The 20709-nt window shown below is 38.9% G+C and overlaps 1 protein-coding gene and 1 pseudogene across 1 annotated transcript; both read right to left on the bottom strand.

Moving 5' to 3' along the window:
- Positions 1-770: 770 nt before the first annotated feature.
- On the bottom strand, positions 771-5449 carry LOC112178688 (disease resistance protein RUN1). The gene is made up of 5 exons (XM_024316875.2): positions 4941-5449; positions 3641-4739; positions 3091-3369; positions 2239-2916; positions 771-2144 (listed from the first exon to the last, which is right to left on the bottom strand). The coding sequence occupies exons 1-5, from the start codon at positions 5411-5413 to the stop codon at positions 1599-1601; spliced, it is 3075 nt and encodes a 1024-aa protein (XP_024172643.1). The 5' UTR covers positions 5414-5449; the 3' UTR covers positions 771-1598.
- Positions 5444-13428, bottom strand: LOC112178695 (annotated as a pseudogene).
- Positions 13429-20709: the final 7281 nt, after the last annotated feature.

Genomic DNA, 20709 nt, shown 5'->3' with positions numbered 1-20709 from the left:
AATGTTAACATACCATAGCTTTACCCACTGCATGAGAGTTCATATTGGACTTTTGGGTAATGAAGCTCATGGCACAGCCAGGATATATATGCACCCTCTTCCAAGCCATTGCCAAAAAAAAAGTCTCGATCCCCGAAGCCCTTAACTACTGAATTTTCATGAAAAAAAGAATGATGATCACATTTGTTGCGGGTGGGGGAGAGATTTCAAACTCATACTCACATTGGATTTCTGCAATATTTACTGACAATGGATTCAGCGTGAATAACAAAATCAAAATCGGCACAGATGATTTCTTGAATCAATGCAGCTATAATAAATTCTCATATCCTCACATAAACTGTTACATCACTCCAGCTGTCATCCTTTGTCTATCTCCCGACTTTACTGGAAGTACTCTAGGGTTTAGACTTCCCTTAATGGAAGTCTAATTCAGTGCTTTACTTTCAAATATTTGATCCATTTTAAGATTTAATGATCATGAAACAAAATATAAGCTTGGAACGGTAATTGCAATTAGAATGGTAAATGATGGCTTTTTGATCCTAATAACCAGAAGCACAGAACTTAGAATGTAGCCACTTAATTCTTTAAGCAAAGCCAATGGGAGTATAACTGTAGTGACACCAAGAGAAATCAACTGAGCTTCATAGACATCATGGACATCATTTTACAGTTCAGCTTTGTGAATCCTCAATTTAATCTTACCGGACCAAGTTTGCCACTTTTCCAAGAATGAGATCAAAATAATTAACTTCTGCCCAACTGTGATATTTTCTTCTTTTATTTATGAAGTCTGCTCAATTCTAAAGAACCGTAACAACATCCAGTGGTAGGTTACAAAAGGAACTTGAAACTCATTGGAATTTAGTGCATCGAAACAAAGTTTCCTACACTTAACTTCTATCTGAACAGAATGCCCAAAAGGAATGAATTTCTAGCTATCTCAAATTGCAGGAAAAAATTTATGCACAGATTGTTTATCTTGAAATTTCCACATGACAGAGAAGTAAAACCAATGCGTAACTGGCCATTTCAATACATGAAGACTCAATGGTGAGAAACACAGCATCATAACAATTCATTATCCAACATGCTAATTTTTCTAGTCTTCCAAAGCCTCCAAGCTAGGACATGGGCCTTTCGGTTGGGGAGGATGTGAATTTCATCAAAATGAGGCTCGGTTAATACAACAGCATGTACCAATCAGCTAAGCATCTTGTATTCTGTACCTTTAGGAAGAACCCTAGAAAACTACCACCAACAACTGCAAAGATTGGGACATTTGACTTTGGGTTTTGCTTGTGAGCTTGAGCCTCTCCTGAGCTGGTGTATTTGCAGACTCATGGGCTGTTGCTCCAGTATCACAAACCTCAACCTTTCTGAAGGTCGATCCTCATCAGAGAAGTCATGATCAAATGAGAGGCAGAACCAAGTGATGGCTGACATTCAAATGGGATAGGCTCACATTATCTCATTTTCATTGATAAGTTTGGGATCTCATACTAGACCGATCCCTGTATTCTTCATAGTGAATATTACAACTTCAACCTCAATAAAGTCACCACCTTCCAAATTGAACTCATTGTTTGACAACTTTACCTGCCGTGAATGGGTCGTAGCTCCTGCATCGCAAACCTCAATGTTTCTGAAGATCGGTCCTCATCAGATGAGTCATCATCAAATAAGTCATTATCAAGTGATGACTCGCACTCTATTTTATTTTCGTTGATAAGTTTGGGATCCCATACTAGACTGACCCGTGTATACTTCAAAGTGAAACCAGAAGCAATTACAACTTCAACGTCAACAAAGTCACCACCTTCCAAATTGAACTCAATGTTTGACAAATTTATCTGCCAAACCAGTGAAACCACTTCATCTGAAGTTATTTCAGTGAGATGAGCTGGTCGAACAGCAAAGCTGATGAATTTGGTATAATTTGTAACAAAAATGGAAATGCCAGTTGTAGATATGTGCTCGTTGAAAGAAGCAGAACAAACAACGGATACAGTGAAAGCCTCTAAATTGCAACCAATAATTTGAGGCACTTGGAAAAAGACTTGATCACTCTTTCTGACATATGCAAACGACTTTGAAATATTAGGGACAGAAATGCCACCATCTCCACTTGCAGTCCGTCCCTATACCATAGCGAGAAAGACACGTATAAAAAATACATATGTGAGAGAGAGAAGAAAGAAGAGAGAGGGGAGAGAGAGAGAGAGAGAGAGGAACCTGTAGGATGTGCCTCGACATGTTGGAAACATTTGGAATTATATCCAGTGCGGTGCAGTGGTCCACTTCCAACTCTTTCAAACTAGTTGGCAAATCTCTGCTTGCAGGAAGGTTTGCCATATTACTGAAATGTAGAGATTCAAGATTGGAAAGGCCACTGAGTTTTGGAAGGCTAAGTCCACTACTGCTTCCCGCCAAATTCAAAAAAATTAAAGAGTTAAATCCTTGTGGTAGAGCAGGAAAATAATTTTTAGGCACTTCTGGGAAACGTAGCTTCACGCGAATCAGGCCTTGCAGGGATGGATAGTTCAGGTTTTGCAATCTTCCTACAGAGGATGGTACTTGACTCATGGCTGTGCCATTCACAAGAAGCGTTGTCAATGATATCATCTTCCCAATGTCCTCACCCAAATTCTCAAATCTTGAACAGCCAAAAAGAACAAGAGTTTCGATAGATTTCAACTTATAAAAACTCCTTGGAAGGCCATTCAGCTTTTTGCAGTTCTTTAGATTTAGCAAAGCAAGTCTTTTAAGATGTCCAATAGACTGGTGAATCTCTGACAAACTCTCACAGTCTTTTAGAATCAAATACTCAATATTTGGGAGTTTTGAAAAGTCTGGTGATTGTGTTAGGTCATGTGAATGACTCAGATTAAGAATCTTTAACTTCTCAAGCAGCTGTTAGACAAGACCAGAAACAAAATAAAAAAAGAAAAGTCAAAGTCAAAGTCCAAGAAGAAGAAAAGGAAAATTTGATGTTATGCATTGAACCAGAAGGAAAAGGTTCTATTCTCAAAAAAAAAAAAAAAGGAAGGAAAAGGTTCTACAGTACTTCTGTTAAGTTTAACATACCCTGGAATGCTCCCAAAATTTTATGAGATTGCTGTACCGCAGGTCGATAGAAACCAGGTTTCGCTGGTCAAGAAACTCCTTTCCTATGAACTTCGAAGAGAATCCACGAAAGCAGAGCCATCTTAACTTTTTTGAAAGATTGCCGTAGTTTCCAGTGAGCTGTACATAGTTGAGTTGGAGCAATTTCAATCTCCTCATGTTGGTAAATACTTTTGTACTGAAACTCTTTTTGTCAGTTCTTTGTAAATTTAAAGCGAGTCCTTCAATCTCTTCAGTGCCCTGTTAACAGAAGGCACAAAGTAAAGAAAAAAATACACTTATTTGCATGAGAAGGCTGATTTATGCGCATTTGCAAAAACCATGAAGGCATTTGTACTTTCTATCCACCACACTAATGAAGGCATTTGCAAAAACCATGAAAAGATGAAACTGACTGAATCCGTACATAATAATGACAGACAGCACTATATGGGATTGAAATTTGCATCTTACTTTTAGTATTATAGATATGGGATGCATATGCTTGTCTTGATTGGGAAGTACAACTTACAGATTCTTCCGTCAATACATCTATTACATCTTCCTGGCACCACAATCTACTACGTTTTTCTGGGCGTTTGGGGCATTCTGCTCGAACAACTTCTCTGCCCATTTCTCGAAGCAAATCATGCATCCTGAGCTTGTTTTTTTCACTGACGGTTACAAGGCAACGTTGAAGGAGGACACGGATTCCAGTTTCTGGAAAATAACCACAGCTGTGCAGAATTTGTGTGGCATAGTTCCTATCCATTCCAATTAAGAAACAAGATATATGGAGGAATATGTCCTTCTGGTTCTCATCAATTGCATCAAAGCTTATTCTGAGCTTATCCTGAATTTTGTCATCAGGAATTTTTTTCAATTTCTCCAATGTGCTCTCCCAAGCTCTTTTGCTCCCTTTAAAGAGAAAAGACCCCAAAACTTCAAGAGCCAGTGGTAAACCTTTACAGTAAGTGACCACGCTTCTTGAGAGTTTCAAAAATCCTGCATCAGGACAATGACTTTTAAACGCATGCCAATTAAAGAGCTCAAAAGCCTCTTCTTCATTCATTTCTCGAGTCAGATGTATTGTATCCACTGAAATTAGCTCTAGCAAATGTCGATCTCTTGTTGTTATTATAATTCGACTTCCTGGACCAAATGAAAAATGCCTTATAGCCAATGCATTCAACTGGTCCACATGATCCACATCGTCAACAATGACAAGGACCTTTCTGAATCCAAGTCTCTCTTTTATCACATTGATACCTCTCGGAACACTACCTAGCTCTATCTTGGTTGGTCTTAAAATATCAGAGAGAAGTCTTTCTTGCAAAGTAATCAGACCATTTGAATCCTTTGCAGTCTCCCTAACATTTGCAAGGAAACTTTTACTCCTAAAGATATGATAAAATTTGTTATAGATGGCTTTTGCAAGTGATGTTTTCCCAATTCCACCCATACCCCAAATTCCAACCATGCGAACATCATGTGACCCAACAGATAACGAATTACTGATATCTTCAACCCGTGAATCTATTCCAACTGGATAGTTGGCTACATGTAAGTATATGTTGTTCAGCCGGCTACTGATCTCATGAATAATGTTACCGATAAAATCTACCTCCCGCCTGTTAATTAAGCAGAACTAAGACTCATTATGCAACAAAACAAAACAAACAAGCACTTGAGGGATATAGCAAAACTGAATAAAGAGGTAAATCACAGGACCCCAAGTAAAGGGTAAATTTGAAACCACCTGAACTGAATTGACTAAAGGGTAACAGCTAGCGGAAAAAGTGGAATGTAATTATTATGTAGTAATATATTACCTGCCAGCAATATCGAAGCCAGACAAATTTGCAGCTCCCCGAAGAGCAGTTCTCCACCTGGATACCTTATCCGTACCATATCTACTTTCATGTTTCTGAAATGCCGGACCAAACATACCAATCTGTCTTCTGACATGTGAAGGATCAACATGATAAAATATGGGGAACACCAATTGCTCCGGTGTTTCTTTACACTCCATGATCTGCACCAGCTCCTCAAGACACCAACTTGAATCCGCATAGTTGTCTGAGAAGATGATCAGAGAGATCCTGGACCCTCGGATTGCCCGCACCAGTTCCACCGTTATATTTTCCCCTTTTTTGAGTTCGCTGTCGTCAATGAAGGTGTTGACTCCGGCATGATCTAAGGCCTTATAGAGGTGGTCCGTGAAGGTCTTGCGTGTGTCTTTACCTCTGAAGCTCAAGAACACGTCATACCTCCAACGTTTTTCTGAGGAGGAGGAGGAGGCCATTTGTGGTTTGGACTTTGGAGGGTTTAGATGTGAGAATTGAACAATGAGAATGAGAATTGCCTTGGCTTCTCAATGTATGGCAGGATCACCTCGAGGTCAACTCTCAAAAGCGTTGAAGAGTATTAGACAGGAAGGTTGATTCCTGAGAACCAATAATGCAAAAGACAAATTATAAGGTAGTGGAAATTCGCAAGACATTGGGCGCACTTTCCTCGGCTTTTCCTTATCTGAAAAGAAAAACTCTTTTGTTCTTTTTCACTCTAAAATTTTTTAAATTTTCACTGAAGCATAACTCCAGTTGAAGTGAATTATGTTGGCCCATATGATGATATGATGAAGCAACTGTAAGTGGCTCGGACACTTCACCAGGCAACCACAAGCAAGTTACTCGCTTAAAGTTAATTATGTTGAAGAAGAAAGCTAGTAGGTCTGGTAACCTATACCATCCAAAATGTTGGTCGAAGAGATTCAAATTCGAACTTCCCATTCCAAAAATATAATAATAAAGACTAAAAGTTCTGAAGTAATATTGTGTAACTATAGTAATTCATACAAATTTTTTTATTAGCCATGCGCTTAAACCAAACTAACAAAATGTTCAAACTCTTACCTTGAAAATTCATTAGTTTCAGCATAAATAGTAACCTGCGGTAGCTGAAGGTTAGATTTGTGGCCTTGACTGAACTACATATATCAATCCATCTTTTACCACACCTTCAATGTCCTAGGACAACCATAAAGGCCTTCTAATATCTTTCCCGTCTCTGCACTTCTTGAGAAGAGTGAGACCTGGAAGGCCCCATCAATGATCATCCGGTGGCTTGTGTAATCCAATACAATCTTCTCCTCTTTATCCATGATTACACCGAGGCATTATGACAACCATTATATGGCTCCCTTTGGGAAGAAGGCAAGACAAAAGAATACTTTGAACACATTCTTCCATTTCAAATAAATGCCTTTTTACTAAGAATGCAGAAACTGAAATGGTCAAATTGCCTTTGCATCTATACCAAGTGATTGTGGAAAGTTGACTGTCGAGGCTAAACAAAATGAATCTACTTGAACCTAATTACTTCTGATCAGTGGCAAAGAGAAGTTAACCAATGACTGATTGGTCATTTCAATTACATAAGACTGGATGGTTTGAACTTTGAACCACAGCATCATGCCAATTAATTGTGAGATATCCTAGGTTTTTCTAGTCTTAAAAACCCTCCAAATGTAACTAAAAAAGTACAAAACCTTCTGAAGCTGACTCATCCAGTACAGCAGTGAAAAGATGGAAGTTCTTCATTCTTTACTTCATTCATATTGTTAAATTCAAGTTTAGGACAAACCTGTCATAAAGCCCAGTACCTGCATATCCTTCCAGATCCTCAGCATTTGAGTCTGATCTGAATATGATGGACTGCTTGCTATACGGCCCTATTGGCTTGCTTGGATAACAATTAACCTGAGAGCCATAGTTATGCTTGAGATGCCAATTCGTGAATGAAGCAAAAATTGTCATCTGATATATTACAAGTTTCTCTTACAATAGGAGAGTTTAGATTGGCTTTTTGGGTTATGAAGCTCATGGCTCGTCCAGGATATGCACCCACCAAAGTCTCCCCCAAGCCCTTAACTATCTGTATTTGCATGAAGAAAGAATGATGATCACATTTGATGGGGTGGTGGGGGAGAGATTTCAAACTCAGAGACGAGTCATACCTCTGTGTGAATTTGTGCAGTATTCCCCGACAAGGGATTCTTTGTGTGAATAACAAAGGCATAATCGGCACAGATGATTTCGTGAATCAATACAGCCATGCATATATTCTCATGATCTAGTTTAGCTTTCTTACAACTAATAAAAGCTCTTTCGTTCCACTTTGAAGCCCAAACCTGTTAAGAATAGGGAAAACAATACATGTCATAATAGCACCATATGATGGATCTTAAGTCACACATAATCTTCCCTCTCTTAACTCTGCTGTCAGTTCCATCTGATACTTTATCAATCTCTTTGACTTGAAGAGAAGTCTTATTTGGACCTTCATTTTCAAATCTTTCTACCATTTGAAGATTGAAGAACAAAATGTAGTATAGGAAAATATTGACCTATGAAATGTAACCAGGGATATAAGTATTAACCCATTCTTACAACTGTATGATGAGTTTTAGGTGCTTCCTGAAAAGATTGTCCTAATGTCTTTGTTTATCATTATCAACTTGGAAGGGAAACTCATGTCAACCTTTTCTTTCTTTTAATTATGAAATATGCTGAATTCTAAAGAACCATAACAACATCCAACAGTGGATTACAAGAGGAATTTCAAACTCATTGAAATCTACATACAACCAAAATATTTCCTAGATTTTTTGGTTGTATGTATTTTGAACTTGCGATTTATGAGACTAAAGCAAGTTAACCCGATGGAACAGCACAAAGCAAATGATTGACATTCGTACCTTCTTTATTGCGCACCAAGCTTGATTCCACATCTCATCACCTTCATCACCAGGCCAAGGTATTCTTGAACTCTTCATTATGCTCTTAAGTTGATGGGTCTACCAAAAGATTCAAATACGCAGTATGCTTAATGCAGATTGAATTCAAGTGACTAAACCTAATGTATAATGCAGTAGGAGCCATTTTAACTGTAAAAAAAATAACATAATCGATACTAAATGATAGTTTCATTACCAAAGAAAAAGGAGCATTCATTTGTACAATAGTTTCTTGTATTGCTTGAAGTTTAGAGAGGTCTCCGCTCTTCACACATTTGTAAAATGAAGAAATCTTATATGCTATATCCTGCAAAACGAAATAAAATGTTCAAGCTTACTATTGTTTTTTAATTTTTTCTCTGTGTTTCCTTCTCATTTGATAAATATTAGTGTTGGAGATAGATCTAATCTGTGAATAGAATTAAGAATAATATAAATCTGTGTGATATATATGATTTTGTGTGTGTGTGTGTGTGTGGCATGTCTGTTTAGCATCAGTGCTTCTAGGGGGTTGGGCACAGATACAAATGAGAAGACTCCAACTGGGATTCCCCTTCAAAAGCTGCAACAAACAGGCTTACAGGCAGGAATAAAAAGACACTTTCACAAGAGAACCTTTAAGTTTAATTAGATGCTAAATGTAATATATTTCTAATGAGACCCATAGGTTAGCCCAAGTGGTGGGGGGGGGTGTTGGGAGTTGCGTTAGGATTAGACTAGGTCAGGGTTTCAATCCCCTTCCACTGTGACCAAAAGAAAAGAAACACAAAACAGGGGACAAGCGAAAAGCCCCAAGACAAGAAAGCAACAAAAATACTGACTATGGGTGAAAAAAATTATAAACGCCAGACAAAAGGATTAACACGAACTTGTGGCATTCCTTTTTGGTGACAAGTTCTCTTAAGAAAATTAGCCAGTCTGATAGACCTTTTTAGATTCACAGATGGACCTGAAGAGAGCATAACATATGAGGAAAGAATACTCAAATGCCTGATCAAAATCAGAACCAGCTTTCTCAGTTTTGGGTAACTTAGGGACTGAGTCACGGAATGGTAAGAAGAATACAGTGTGATTTTGGTACACTAGAATTGAAATTCGATCAAATGGTAACAGAATTGATGTACAATTAAAATTGATATAAATTTTTGATCAAAATTCAGTGTATAACAAATTAAAAAGTCGAAAAGAATACCTTATTAACATCTTCTGATAGGACCTTTTCAAAGGCTCCAAATAGTATGGCGACTGACATGGGAATTTTAATCCATGTTGGCACCCTTCCTCTCAAAAATCTTAGGTTGCAAGATTTTGCACCAACCTATGCGGCAGAAAATCATCAGATAACATGAACATATGCATAATTTCACCTATTCAGACTTGAGAAGAAATTACTTCAAACTTAAAAAGTATCTAAGAAAAAAAAAAATTAAAGGTGTCTGAATCTCAGAAATTCCTTCCAATTATGATGCCTCTGCAGGTTTTCATCAATTATAGTGTATGTACATATCACACACAAAAAAAAATAAAATAATAATAATAATAATAATAATAATAAAAATAAAAAAGAATTTGAAGCACAAAAATGTTATCTTACCATCTCATTGGTGAACTCCCCGACTGAAATAGCATATCTACCGCAGAAAATTTTATTTTTTAAGGCAAATCCTTGATGAATGGATTGAGTAGCAAAAGACTTGAATGAAAAGACGGACGTACTGCTGTCACTGCAAGTAAAAGAACAAAAAAGAGTTTGGAAGGTGAAGTGGGACCGAAATTCTACCAAAGAAACAACACTCCAGTGACCAACCTGATAATAATATTTGCCGACTTTACTTCTATTGACATTGGTTTGCCTTCTTTCAACCTGAGATCCCTGAGAAGATTCGTATCAAAGCAGGTGGCAAAGCATACCTGCATCATGATACTCTAATTAAGTATAAAATGTTGATTAGCACAAGTGAAGCATTTGTACTTTTTTCATATCAAATGCCCGCATTATAGTCTGTTAATTGAGAATCTGTAATCAAATTATAAAAGGCTATATACCTTGCTATTTCTTGCTCTTATAGAGTCATGAGATAGAACATCTGGCTTATCAGGTGTCAGGACAGCAACTACTCCATCTGGAATCTCCTCTTCCTCAGTTACTCTAGTTGCAATTAGAATGGTTGGCTTTTTATAGACTTTGTTCTGAATACTAATTAGCTCATTAACCGAAGCTATAATACCCTGCACTTCAACTGGGCTGATAACCTGTCAACTGCTGGACACAACCCCCCACTCAAGTTAAATCCTTACAAACAATTTGAACAAATACTAAGCATCAATGTATATGCTTTAAATAAAGCAATGTGGTTATAAGTTGTAAAGAAAAACTCAGATCTCTTAGACATCATTATAAAGTCGATATTGGAATGAATCTTCAATCTAATCTAACCAGCCTAAGTTAGCCGTTTTTCTAATAATGGGGTCAAAATGATTGATGAGAGTAGACAAAATATACTCTGATCCAGCCCTCATTAACTCCTCAGAAAAAATATCAATCTGATATCAGGGAGAAGACATAAAAAAGAAGCCTCACTCGTCGTCTACTATAGATGCAAAAGTCAAGTAACAACAACACACCACTGACCTCTGAACACCAAGCAAATTACCAAGATATTTTGCACTGGGCTGGATCTTCCTCTGGTAGCACTGAGACCTATCAGCAAGTACTAATTGTAAGCGATCAAGAATAGCCTTTGATTGTAATGCCCACTGACCATGATTGGGTTTATACAGTTCACTAATACGGTACCAGTCCTATGACAACAGCATAACACCATGAGTTAAGAAAGGAACTCCATTGGACATTGAAATTTCAAAAAGAAAAAAGGATCTAAACATTTCATTTCCAGAAGTTGAAGTAGAGCAAGAACCAAAATTATAAACTAGAAGTTCCCTAAATGACACATGAGAAAAGGTCAGCATGATGCATTCATGCTCACAGAGAGATCTACCTTGGTGCAGTAAATGAGATCTTAATTGTTAACTGTTGACAGGCATAAATTTTCGAGCACCAAGGAAATGAAGAACATAATCTCCTGTTTTCAGTATCATAAAAAAGCCCCGTAAATTTTTTGTTTTGCATAGTGGTATCTATTGACATTAATTCCTCTAATAATTAAGAAGATATTTGATGCTTACCGGTGGGTTAGAAAAATGTAGATCTGTGAGTCCCCTTTCCATAGTTGTTTTGACAGCTGAAGCCAAAGCAAGATCAAGGAACAGTATATCTTTTAGTCTTCTGTGGGAGGTGATCAGAAGAGGGCGAAGCTCAATACGAGATTCAAGTAACTTCTGAAACATAATTTTGAACTTAAGAATGATTCCTTAATAGAGACATGAAAAGTTAAAGGTTTGTAACACAGTATGACCTCCATTAGTGGAACAATATCTTCATCACCACGATGTGCTTTGACAAAGTTCAGGTACTCCTATTATTTGAAGCACAATAAGAGAGTTTTATCACTCACATAAGAAAAAGAAAAGTGTTACAAGAACGATTTCAGCATAAGTTGACTTGAAATACAAAAAGGAAAAATTACCTGCAGTTTCGGGGACAAAACACAAACAGTGCTTGCGAAATCATGATCCTGGAGATCAAGAGGGAAAAGTGATCAGTTATTAGGCAAAACTGCATAAGAATAAACCTTTGATTTACACAAAGGGGAACTTGAATAGTATGGCAATCTGCAATAGTAGATACTATATGTAGTTTGATTCATGACGCTACAAATATACTACAATAAACAAAACTTTTTGTTATCGAAATACAGACTTTGAATCCAAATATAAATTAAACATTCCCAGAAGCCAGCATCTGATTTCGTGTATTACTGTTTATAGATAGGCAGGGGGCAGTAGTAAAGAAACTGCATTAGGCAAAGAGACTTATGGACTACATAGGAGATACTATTTATAAGGTATAAACACCCCCATCCATTACTTCAAATAATAACATTCATAGTGACAGAACTACATCATATTTTCTAAAGCAACGTTCCCAAGAAACATAAAACGAAGATCCTTCATCCAAGTTCCAACACAGACAAGCCATGGACAACTATTTACCTTACTTCAAATTAGTAATCCACTCCCATCTTGTTTTCTACTTTTCCACAAATCAAACATATCAAAAAACAAAATTCCAAACTGTGTGTCTGCTTCTCTTCTTAATTCAATTTTCCCTAGCAAACACACAGAAAGTAAATAAGTTAAAATGGTAACAAACAGCACCCATACCCATCCCAGTATATAAATATTTTCTGGATCAAATGGAAACCCAAATCTTTCTGCATTTCTAAGCAACCAAACATTGTGCAAGGAGTCAAGGACAAGGCAAAAGAGCATGTCCTCAGAGGTCTAAGAAGCAGAACGAGTAACAATCCCTAAGAATCACTACGACATCATTAACCACCAATTCAGCCACAATTCTAACCAAATCTAGCTTTCTCATTTCTACAAACACAAGACAAACAAGAAAGTAGAACACACGATCTTGCTGTATGCTCTTTGGTTTTGTTCCTTAAAGGTGAGTAGCCATACCAGTCATTTCCATGGGTGAAGCAGGAGCACTAACCCTCTGCATCCACAAGCTCTGTGTCTCTCCATAACCTCTTCCGCACGCCTCCTTACGATTCCATCCTTCCTTTCCTGGGTGAAACTCTTCAGAATCTCAACAGAACACAACAAGCAAACAATATTATTCATGCACAATGTGAAATTATACAAAAGGAGAGTAAGCCCAAATCAATCCATTCTTGAATTGAAAGTCTATTGAGCATTAGATTTTAATTAGAGGCTAATTATACGTAATGAACTGCTCCAAATTTTTTCACGTGATCCCAGCCGAACAGCTCGATTGTGTGTCTTCAGACTCCCAATCTCAAGCTTTATACCTTAAAATGGAGCCATACCGTCCATTCCGGCCTCGTCGGTGTCCACTTCATTGGCCGCACCACCGTCTCTAACGTCTTCCACGTCCTCATCGCCACCGTCGGCGGTGGTGATACCGAGCGGATTCAAGAGCTTAGTAATATTAGAGATGAGACCAACCATGACGCATTAATTTTTTTCATTTTCTTCACCATGAAAGTGATTGGGCCTTTTTCCAATCGGCTATCCCGGTCTCGTTGACTGTTTGACTTCTGCTTCGTAATTCAAATTTCAGATTCAAAGCTTTTGAGACAGCGCGTGGGGTTGACGAAGCAGAAACACCGCTCTATGGCGCCAACGGTCACAATTGTGCTTTGACCGTCCAAGTTCCACTTCACTCTTATCACAAGCGCAATTGCAATTTCTCTCTTTCTGATGAAACTCTGATCTTCAATTCGAACCGATCCGAACCCAACACTCGCCATCCATCAAACACTTGTAATCAAGAAATCCAATTCAGAATTCTGAGGATCGATTGATTGTTCACAACGATGCATCAAACCTGTCACATTGCAATTTGAATGAAACTCCCGCAATTGAAGGTGAAAAATGAACCAAATAATGGTGACAGGTGTACATTAGCCACTTAACATTGCTACTGCGAAGACTGTTATAAACCTGCCCTCACAATTTATAAGGATTTTGGATTAGATTGTGGCAAACAGATTTGCTAACTCAATCATGATTCATTCACAGGTTATCCATTCCAGCTCCAATCCTATCATTCATACCAAAGACGTGAAAAGAGTAAAACAAATCCAATCTTATTCTAATCTAATTTAATAATGTATCTTAATCCATTCCTATCCTTGTTGTCAAACGTTGCCATTGTATATCAGTCCATCTTTTACCACGCATTCAATGTCCTGAGAAACTTCTGTCTTCTTTCCCGCCTCTGCAATTCTTGACAAGAGTGAGACTTGGAAGGCTCTATCAATTCTTGACAGTGGTCCAATACAATGTTCTACTCTTTATCCATGATTAATTACACTCTGCCAAGTTACAATACACATTTATTCTTCCATTTCAAATAAATGCCTTTTCACCATGAATATGCAGAAACTCAAATAGTCAATTTGCAGTTTGCACCTACACTGTGTGACTGTAGAGTTGACTGCTGCAACTTGCAAGGCCAACAAAAATGAATTTACTTCAACTTAGCTTGAAGTGATTTGTAACACATCCCAAACACAAGTTAACCAATGGCAAGTCATTTCAATTAGATAAGGACTGGATAGTTTAAAGGGTGGGGATCTGAATTGGGTTAAATTAGGTGATCAAGGGTTCGATCCCTTCCAGAGTAACCAAAATAAAGTAGCACAGCATCATATATACCTATAAATAGTAAGATGTCCGAGGTTTTTCTAGTCATACAAACCCTCCGTAGTAACTTTCTCTTGCAAAGAACAATTGCCTAGCCAAAAGGCCTCATTCTACTGTCTACAAAGATGAAAGTACATTGATGTTTACTTCATTCATATAAATACAATTCAAGTTTAGGAAAAACCTGTCATAAAGATGGACTGCTTGCTGTACAACCCTGTTGGCTTGCTTATATAGCCTTAAAGTATGGAATTTGATATCAGGAAAAAAATAAGGTACCAGTTCTTTGTGACAGCAACACAACAGAAGGATTTAGAGATAAATGCCTCCAATAAACAAGGAAACGGAAGAAAAAACAAATTAAAGATATAATGTAAACAAACCGTACATGAAGACATAGAAAAACCTCGACATTCATGCCTAAGGAGATGTACCTTTGGTGCAGTAAATTAGATCTTCATCAGCTTCCTTACAGCTACCTTTCGATTATTGCCTGAACGGCTACATTTTTTTCATATATTAATTTTCCCTTTCAGCTTCCTCCTGCTAATTCTTGCATCTGTACTCATTTCATACTGGGATCGAACCTCAATCTTTTTGAAGGTCGTCTGTTATCATCAGATGAGTCATGGCTTGGTCTGTCCTCATTATCAGCATCACTTGCTAAACACTCGTATGGGATATGCTCGCACTCAATCATATTTTCCTTGATAAGATTGGGATCCCATTGTTTGTACCCACATTTGCATGGCCACTCGGACATAGCTAATGTGCATATAGTTATTGAGTGATTTCTAATTACAATGAGCCACTCTACAAGTAATTTGGGCCGGTAGCTAGAAATGGTGGCCGGTGAATAAGTGGACACTTCAGTTGGTCCAAGATGAGTCAGACGAAGCTAGGCCTTTGGTTATTGGCCGGCCCGTAGTCATTGGTTTATTGTCTAAAAGCCCATTGGCCAATACTCTAATTGGTTTCCAACCCGAACTCAACTTAGAAAGATATTGGCTGATTGTCAGAGAGGTCGATAAGCAATGAAAATGAAATTTGATCAAGTAGTATTTCAGTCGATTTGAAGTTCATGTCAGCCGATAAGGAGAGTGCAATCCAAGATAGCCTACTTCAAGATTAATTACAGCCGTTGATGACAACCATCAAAGCCGATCCAGATAGAGTCCAGCGTCAAGTCAGCCGACGATAAGTTTTGAAGTCGAATCAAGATAGAGTTACTGAGCCAAGAGGAGGCCGAATTCCACTCAACTTCAAAGAATCAAGAGATTAGTTCAAGTCACAAAGCAGCCGATATAAATAGAAGCATTGATAGAAGACAATACACACACAACTCCAGAAACTCAAGCCATCAAGCTTTTCTTATTTCGTTTTACCTTTTGCTTAGGTAGAATTTCTGTCTGTTTCCTTAGTTTATTTGCTCTGCTAGTTACAATCTCAGTTACTTTATCTTTCTTGTAGCCTAGTATCGATTTTGAATTGTTCTCTTTGTTTTCTTTCAAACAATAGTTGATAATTTTCAGCCATTCCAGATTTCAATTTCGTTGTTATTATCTTTTATTTGCTCCTTATTGTCTTTATGCTTTACTTGTTTGATCGTGCCATTTACTGTTCGTAGTCTCATAGTAGCTATTAATTTTATATTTACACATACTCTCACAACCACACCTAACTCACCCGACCTTCAACCGCCAAGTCCTTGATCTAGAGGCATCGAACCGCAGCCTAGAATAAGTTCCTTCCTCGGCTAACAATTGTTTGATAAGTCAGATTTACATCCACTACACCTATAATTGTACACTTGGCCTTCTGGCCGTGTGCTGGCACGCTCCGCATCTATTCATTAAGAAGGACATTTGTTCCTTGATCCCTCGGCTGTATAGGCCGAGGTGATTTTCAGAGGCAACATCTTTTGGCACGCCCAGTGGGACGAAGATTACTATTTGCTTAGTAAGGTTGAATGCAAGTGAAGGAGGTTAGTCAACAAAAACAAGACAACCCATACAGTGTAAACAGGGGAAAGAAGTGTCTTCGGTGTGGAGAGTCAGGACATAATTCAACTTTTTGTCCATCACGACCGAAGCTCGATCTTACTCCAATCAGAATGTCACTTGAGTCAAGTGGGAATGTGACTTCAGACGCTTCGTCGGCAAAACAATCAGCCGATGAACTTAGAGCTCAAGAAGCAGCAAAGACTGCATCGGCCGAACTAGCCGCAAGACAAGAGGCCACACAAGCAGCGGCAGCCGACGCCGCTACAAGGCAAGAAGACATGAGACGAGCGGCCGCTGACGCAGCCTTGGCCAGGCAATCTACTGAAAGTTCGTCTAGAGACTCACCACTTAATGCTTTTCAGAATGCCTCGAATAGTGCAACCACTCCCGGTGCTATCATCTATGCAGCACAAGACGGTAGAGTTAGAGATACTGTGGAAACTGATTATTTAGGACCGGCCGGAGTGTCAGCCGAGTATTTGTACAAAGCATTGAATGAGGTTTTTAAATTGCAGACGAATGAACTCGCTGCCCGAGGAGAAATCAACAATAGAACGTTGGTAGATCAGTTAGCTACTGTTTTGGGAGAGAATACTAACCGATCTATCGGAGGATTGCAAACGTCTCTTGAGCAACTGAACCAAACAATGGCGGCTATGGTGAATGGTCAGAACACTTTGCAAACCTTACTGATACAAAATCAACAAGGCCAACTCAACCAAGCACTTCAACCTCCATGGCAGCAAGCTCATGCTTATGTTCCACAGCCACAGGCTCAGTTTCCTATTGGTGGACAGCCCTTTCAAGCTCAACCCCAATTTGGAATGGCCAATAATTATGTGCAACAGCCGATAAATAACAACAATGGTTTGGGAGGACAAAATCCACCTAGGAATGGGTTGACAGTCGAAGAAATAAGGAGAATCTGTGAAGAGACTGTAGGGCCAGCTCCTAGAAGAACGGCCAGGCCGAGATACACCAAACCATATCTAGAAAGGGTTGAAAACAGAGACTATCCGAGGGGATTCAAATTTCCCGACTTTCCTTTATTCAGTGGAGATGATTACCAATCAACTATAGCACATATTTCCCGGTTCACAGCGCGATGTGCTGAGCATATCTAGAGATGACGATTTGAAGTTGAAGTGGTTTGAGAACTAACTGACCGGCCCTGCTCATGCTTGGTATGTCAACTTGGCTTCTAATTCTATTCAAAACTGGGCCGACATGGAAAGAGCTTTCCATGAGCAATTCTACAGAGCCGAACCAGAAGTCACAATCGCTGATTTAGCAAAAATGTATCAAGAAGCACATGAGTCGGCCCAAGATTTCTTAGATAGATTTAAGGCCGCAAGAAATAAGTGCAAAGTCAATCTGGGAGAGCTAGAGTTTGTTCGAATAGCTCAGCAAGGTCTGAATTATGAATTGCGCAAGAAATATGAGGGAGTTTATATTAGAGACATCTTTGAATTAACCACTAGCGTGGCTAGATATGAGGCAATCATTAGAGAAGAGACTCAAGCTAGATCAGCCTCAAAGGGAACTTATTATAAGAATCCTAATGTTCATGCTATGGAGGCCAATTTCGAAGGTTTGAAGGTCGAGGAAGAAGATTCGGCCGATATCAATGCTGCCGAATTGTTTATAAACAAACCAGTGGTTTGTAAAGCCCTTGCAAAGCCAACAAACCCAATCAAAGATAAACCTCAGCTGATAACCTACCATACCAAAGATGGCACACCCTTAAGATTGACACCTACCCGCACTTACACTTTTGATATCACAAAGGCTGACATAATTTTTGATCAACTTCTTGCTGAGAAAGTAATTAAATTGACAAACGGCCATGTTATGCCTAAGGCCGATGAAACTAGAAATAAGTCTTATTGTAAATTTCACAATTCATGGAAGCATTCTACTAACAATTGCGTGGTTTACCGAGATACTTTGCAGGATCTCATCGAAAAAGGAAAGCTGAAGTTTCCGGAGACGAGCAAACCAGCTCAGCTTGTCGATACCGACCCTTTTCCAGTCAACATGGTGTACGTCAACTTCCCAAGAGGTCACAGGAGGAATTGGCCAAACATGAACTTGTCTGATCCTAGGGCCCGAAGGAGGTATATGTTTCGTGACCAGAGGAGGGAACCAGTTTATGACAGTCAGGATGAGGATGCATACGATATGACAATGCCACCGGCTTTGAAGGCCTCATCGTCATCTACTTCAAAAGTACTGCCGGCCAGTGCTGTGATTCTGTGCAGCCGTTGCAACTGTGAGGTAACCCTCAATAATCTTCTGCAAATCAAGAACCAAGAGTTAGCTACTGATCGACAGGTAAAGCCTGGGTTAAAAGCCCCAACTAATTGTGAAGAAAGTAAGAAGAAAGACTCAGGAGAGAAACATGCTGGCAGTGAATTGGGGACTCCCACGGCCAATATGGCCAAGGATGAAGTACTTAAGCTCTTTGGCCCTCACAGTCCCAAGGGATGTTATCAGGGACAACAAATGACAAGACCCACCCCGAATTCCGCCCTGGAATCCGAAGTGGCCCTGCGGGACCCACCTTTAAAGGAGATTTACCAAAAATTTCGGCATAACCTCCCTTAAAAATGGATAACCCAAAATCCTGCGGAAAACCAAAATTCACTTCTAATCATCCAACCATAACTCCTGGAGCCACCCTGCTCCCAAATTCAACCAAACCCATCTCAAAGTTAATAACATCATACGTAATCTCCAAAAGGTAAAAGTTACTACAATCACCAAAGTTAGGTCATCGACCTCAAATATAATTCATACAAGTTTGGGTCACATATCCCTTAGTAATCAGAGCATTCTAGGAATATAAATAGACAATGAGTGCAGTAGGTTAAACAGGTAACCTACAGAAGGTGATGGCGGAAGCAGGTGCGGTCACTATGGCTCACACTCGTACACCGAGCAACAATACTGCAATCTGGGCATTTGAAACCGAAGGGCCCAGGGAAAAGTATATAAAAACGTTAGCGTGAGTGGACAAAAATAAATAATTGAAAGAAAAAGGGTTTTATACTTTTCCACATTTATATCCATAAAACTCCCGATGCATGCAATAAATAAGAAAACCCGACTAGCCCCGCTAGTCAAGAACAACAACAAAGAATATGGGGAAAAATGGGTTCACCATACGGGAATGGAGCCCCTCAGGCTCAACCTACCCTCAACTGCCACTCACACATAGATTGTGCGAGGAAGAGAACTAATAACCTCAACTACCACTCACACATAGATTGTGCGAGGAGGAGAATATCACCTCGACTACCACCCACGTGAGGAGGAGAAAGCTACCTCAACTGCCACTCACAAACACAAAGTAAGTGAGGAGGAGACCTGAGCACATGACCCGCGTATGGTGAGGAAGAAGATCGCCGAAAGCCAATAAATCTGTATAGTTTCCCCACATATCTCACGAAATAAGAATCCAAGTGTATAAAGACGTGACCCCGCACGCCAAGATCATCTCAAGTTCCAATATAAGTAGGGTATAAAGAAGTATAAAGTTTTGCTTCCTCGAATTCTTATTTCGTAAATCTCATAAAGAGCTCAAATAGCTGAATATAAATATAAAATCAATAGTATAAATTTCCGAATCCGCATAAATCAAAATCCTCAAATCGAGCATAACGAATCTTAATTCAAAAGTTCAAACCAGTAAAACATTCAATAATCCAAACCAAAATAAAATGCTCGATAATTAAGTTGATAAATCAATAACTTAAAACTTGCGGAATTTAATTTGCATGCATCAATTAAATCAAAGGTCCACTCACAATATGCGGTCAATCCTGACGTCGCTCGTGATTCTCCTCGTATGGAGACTCCTCTCGTCCTGTACGAATAACAATCATAAATATATATAATTCACAGGACGGAACTTTAACTTTACGATACTTATAATTGGAAATTCAAAACATCCCCCTTCCTAACATCCGACTCCTCAACCCTCTACAACATCCATCCTTAATACTCCAACATTAATCTTTCATCGGTGTAATATCTAAAGTGGAACCGAAAGGAATTCGGCGATCGAACTCGCGAAAATCAATAATTAATCAATTAAACTCAATTCGTAATTCCTCCAATTTCCACCAAACTTCATACATTACATTCTACAATCGTTATAGGGTATATGGGATTAAAACTGAAATTAAAACACAGCTTTACTCACCACCACGCGCCGGCAACCACTTCCTCCGATGACCACCAAATTCCGGCACTAGCATCTACACAACAGGCCCAACAATTTTCCCAACTACAACATCATCCAATTTTACCTCGAAGTGGTCGAATCAAGCCGATGAAGGAAAGCCCCGAAACTTCAAGAACCCTAGAAATGAAAAAATTGTCAATTCGACCTCTACAATGCAAATTGGAATGAACTACCTTAGGGGAAATAATCTCCATCAAAAACCAAACCTTCGATGTGAATCTGGTGGCCGGAGGTGGCCGGAATGGCCGGAA

Source organism: Rosa chinensis, chromosome 7 (assembly GCF_002994745.2).
Source record: "Rosa chinensis cultivar Old Blush chromosome 7, RchiOBHm-V2, whole genome shotgun sequence".
NCBI lineage: Eukaryota > Viridiplantae > Streptophyta > Magnoliopsida > Rosales > Rosaceae > Rosa > Rosa chinensis.
This window is presented reverse-complemented; position numbering and strand designations above follow the sequence as displayed.

Coding starts and splice junctions, on each gene's coding strand:
- LOC112178688 (XM_024316875.2), bottom strand. CDS start 5,413: ATGGCCTCCTCCTCCTCCTCAGAAAAACGTTGGAGGTATGACGTGTTC. Junction 4,740..4,940: donor GGCTTCGATATTGCTGGCAG/GTAATATATTAC, acceptor CTTAATTAACAG/GCGGGAGGTAGATTTTATCG. Junction 3,370..3,640: donor ATGTATTGACGGAAGAATCT/GTAAGTTGTACT, acceptor TTCTGTTAACAG/GGCACTGAAGAGATTGAAGG.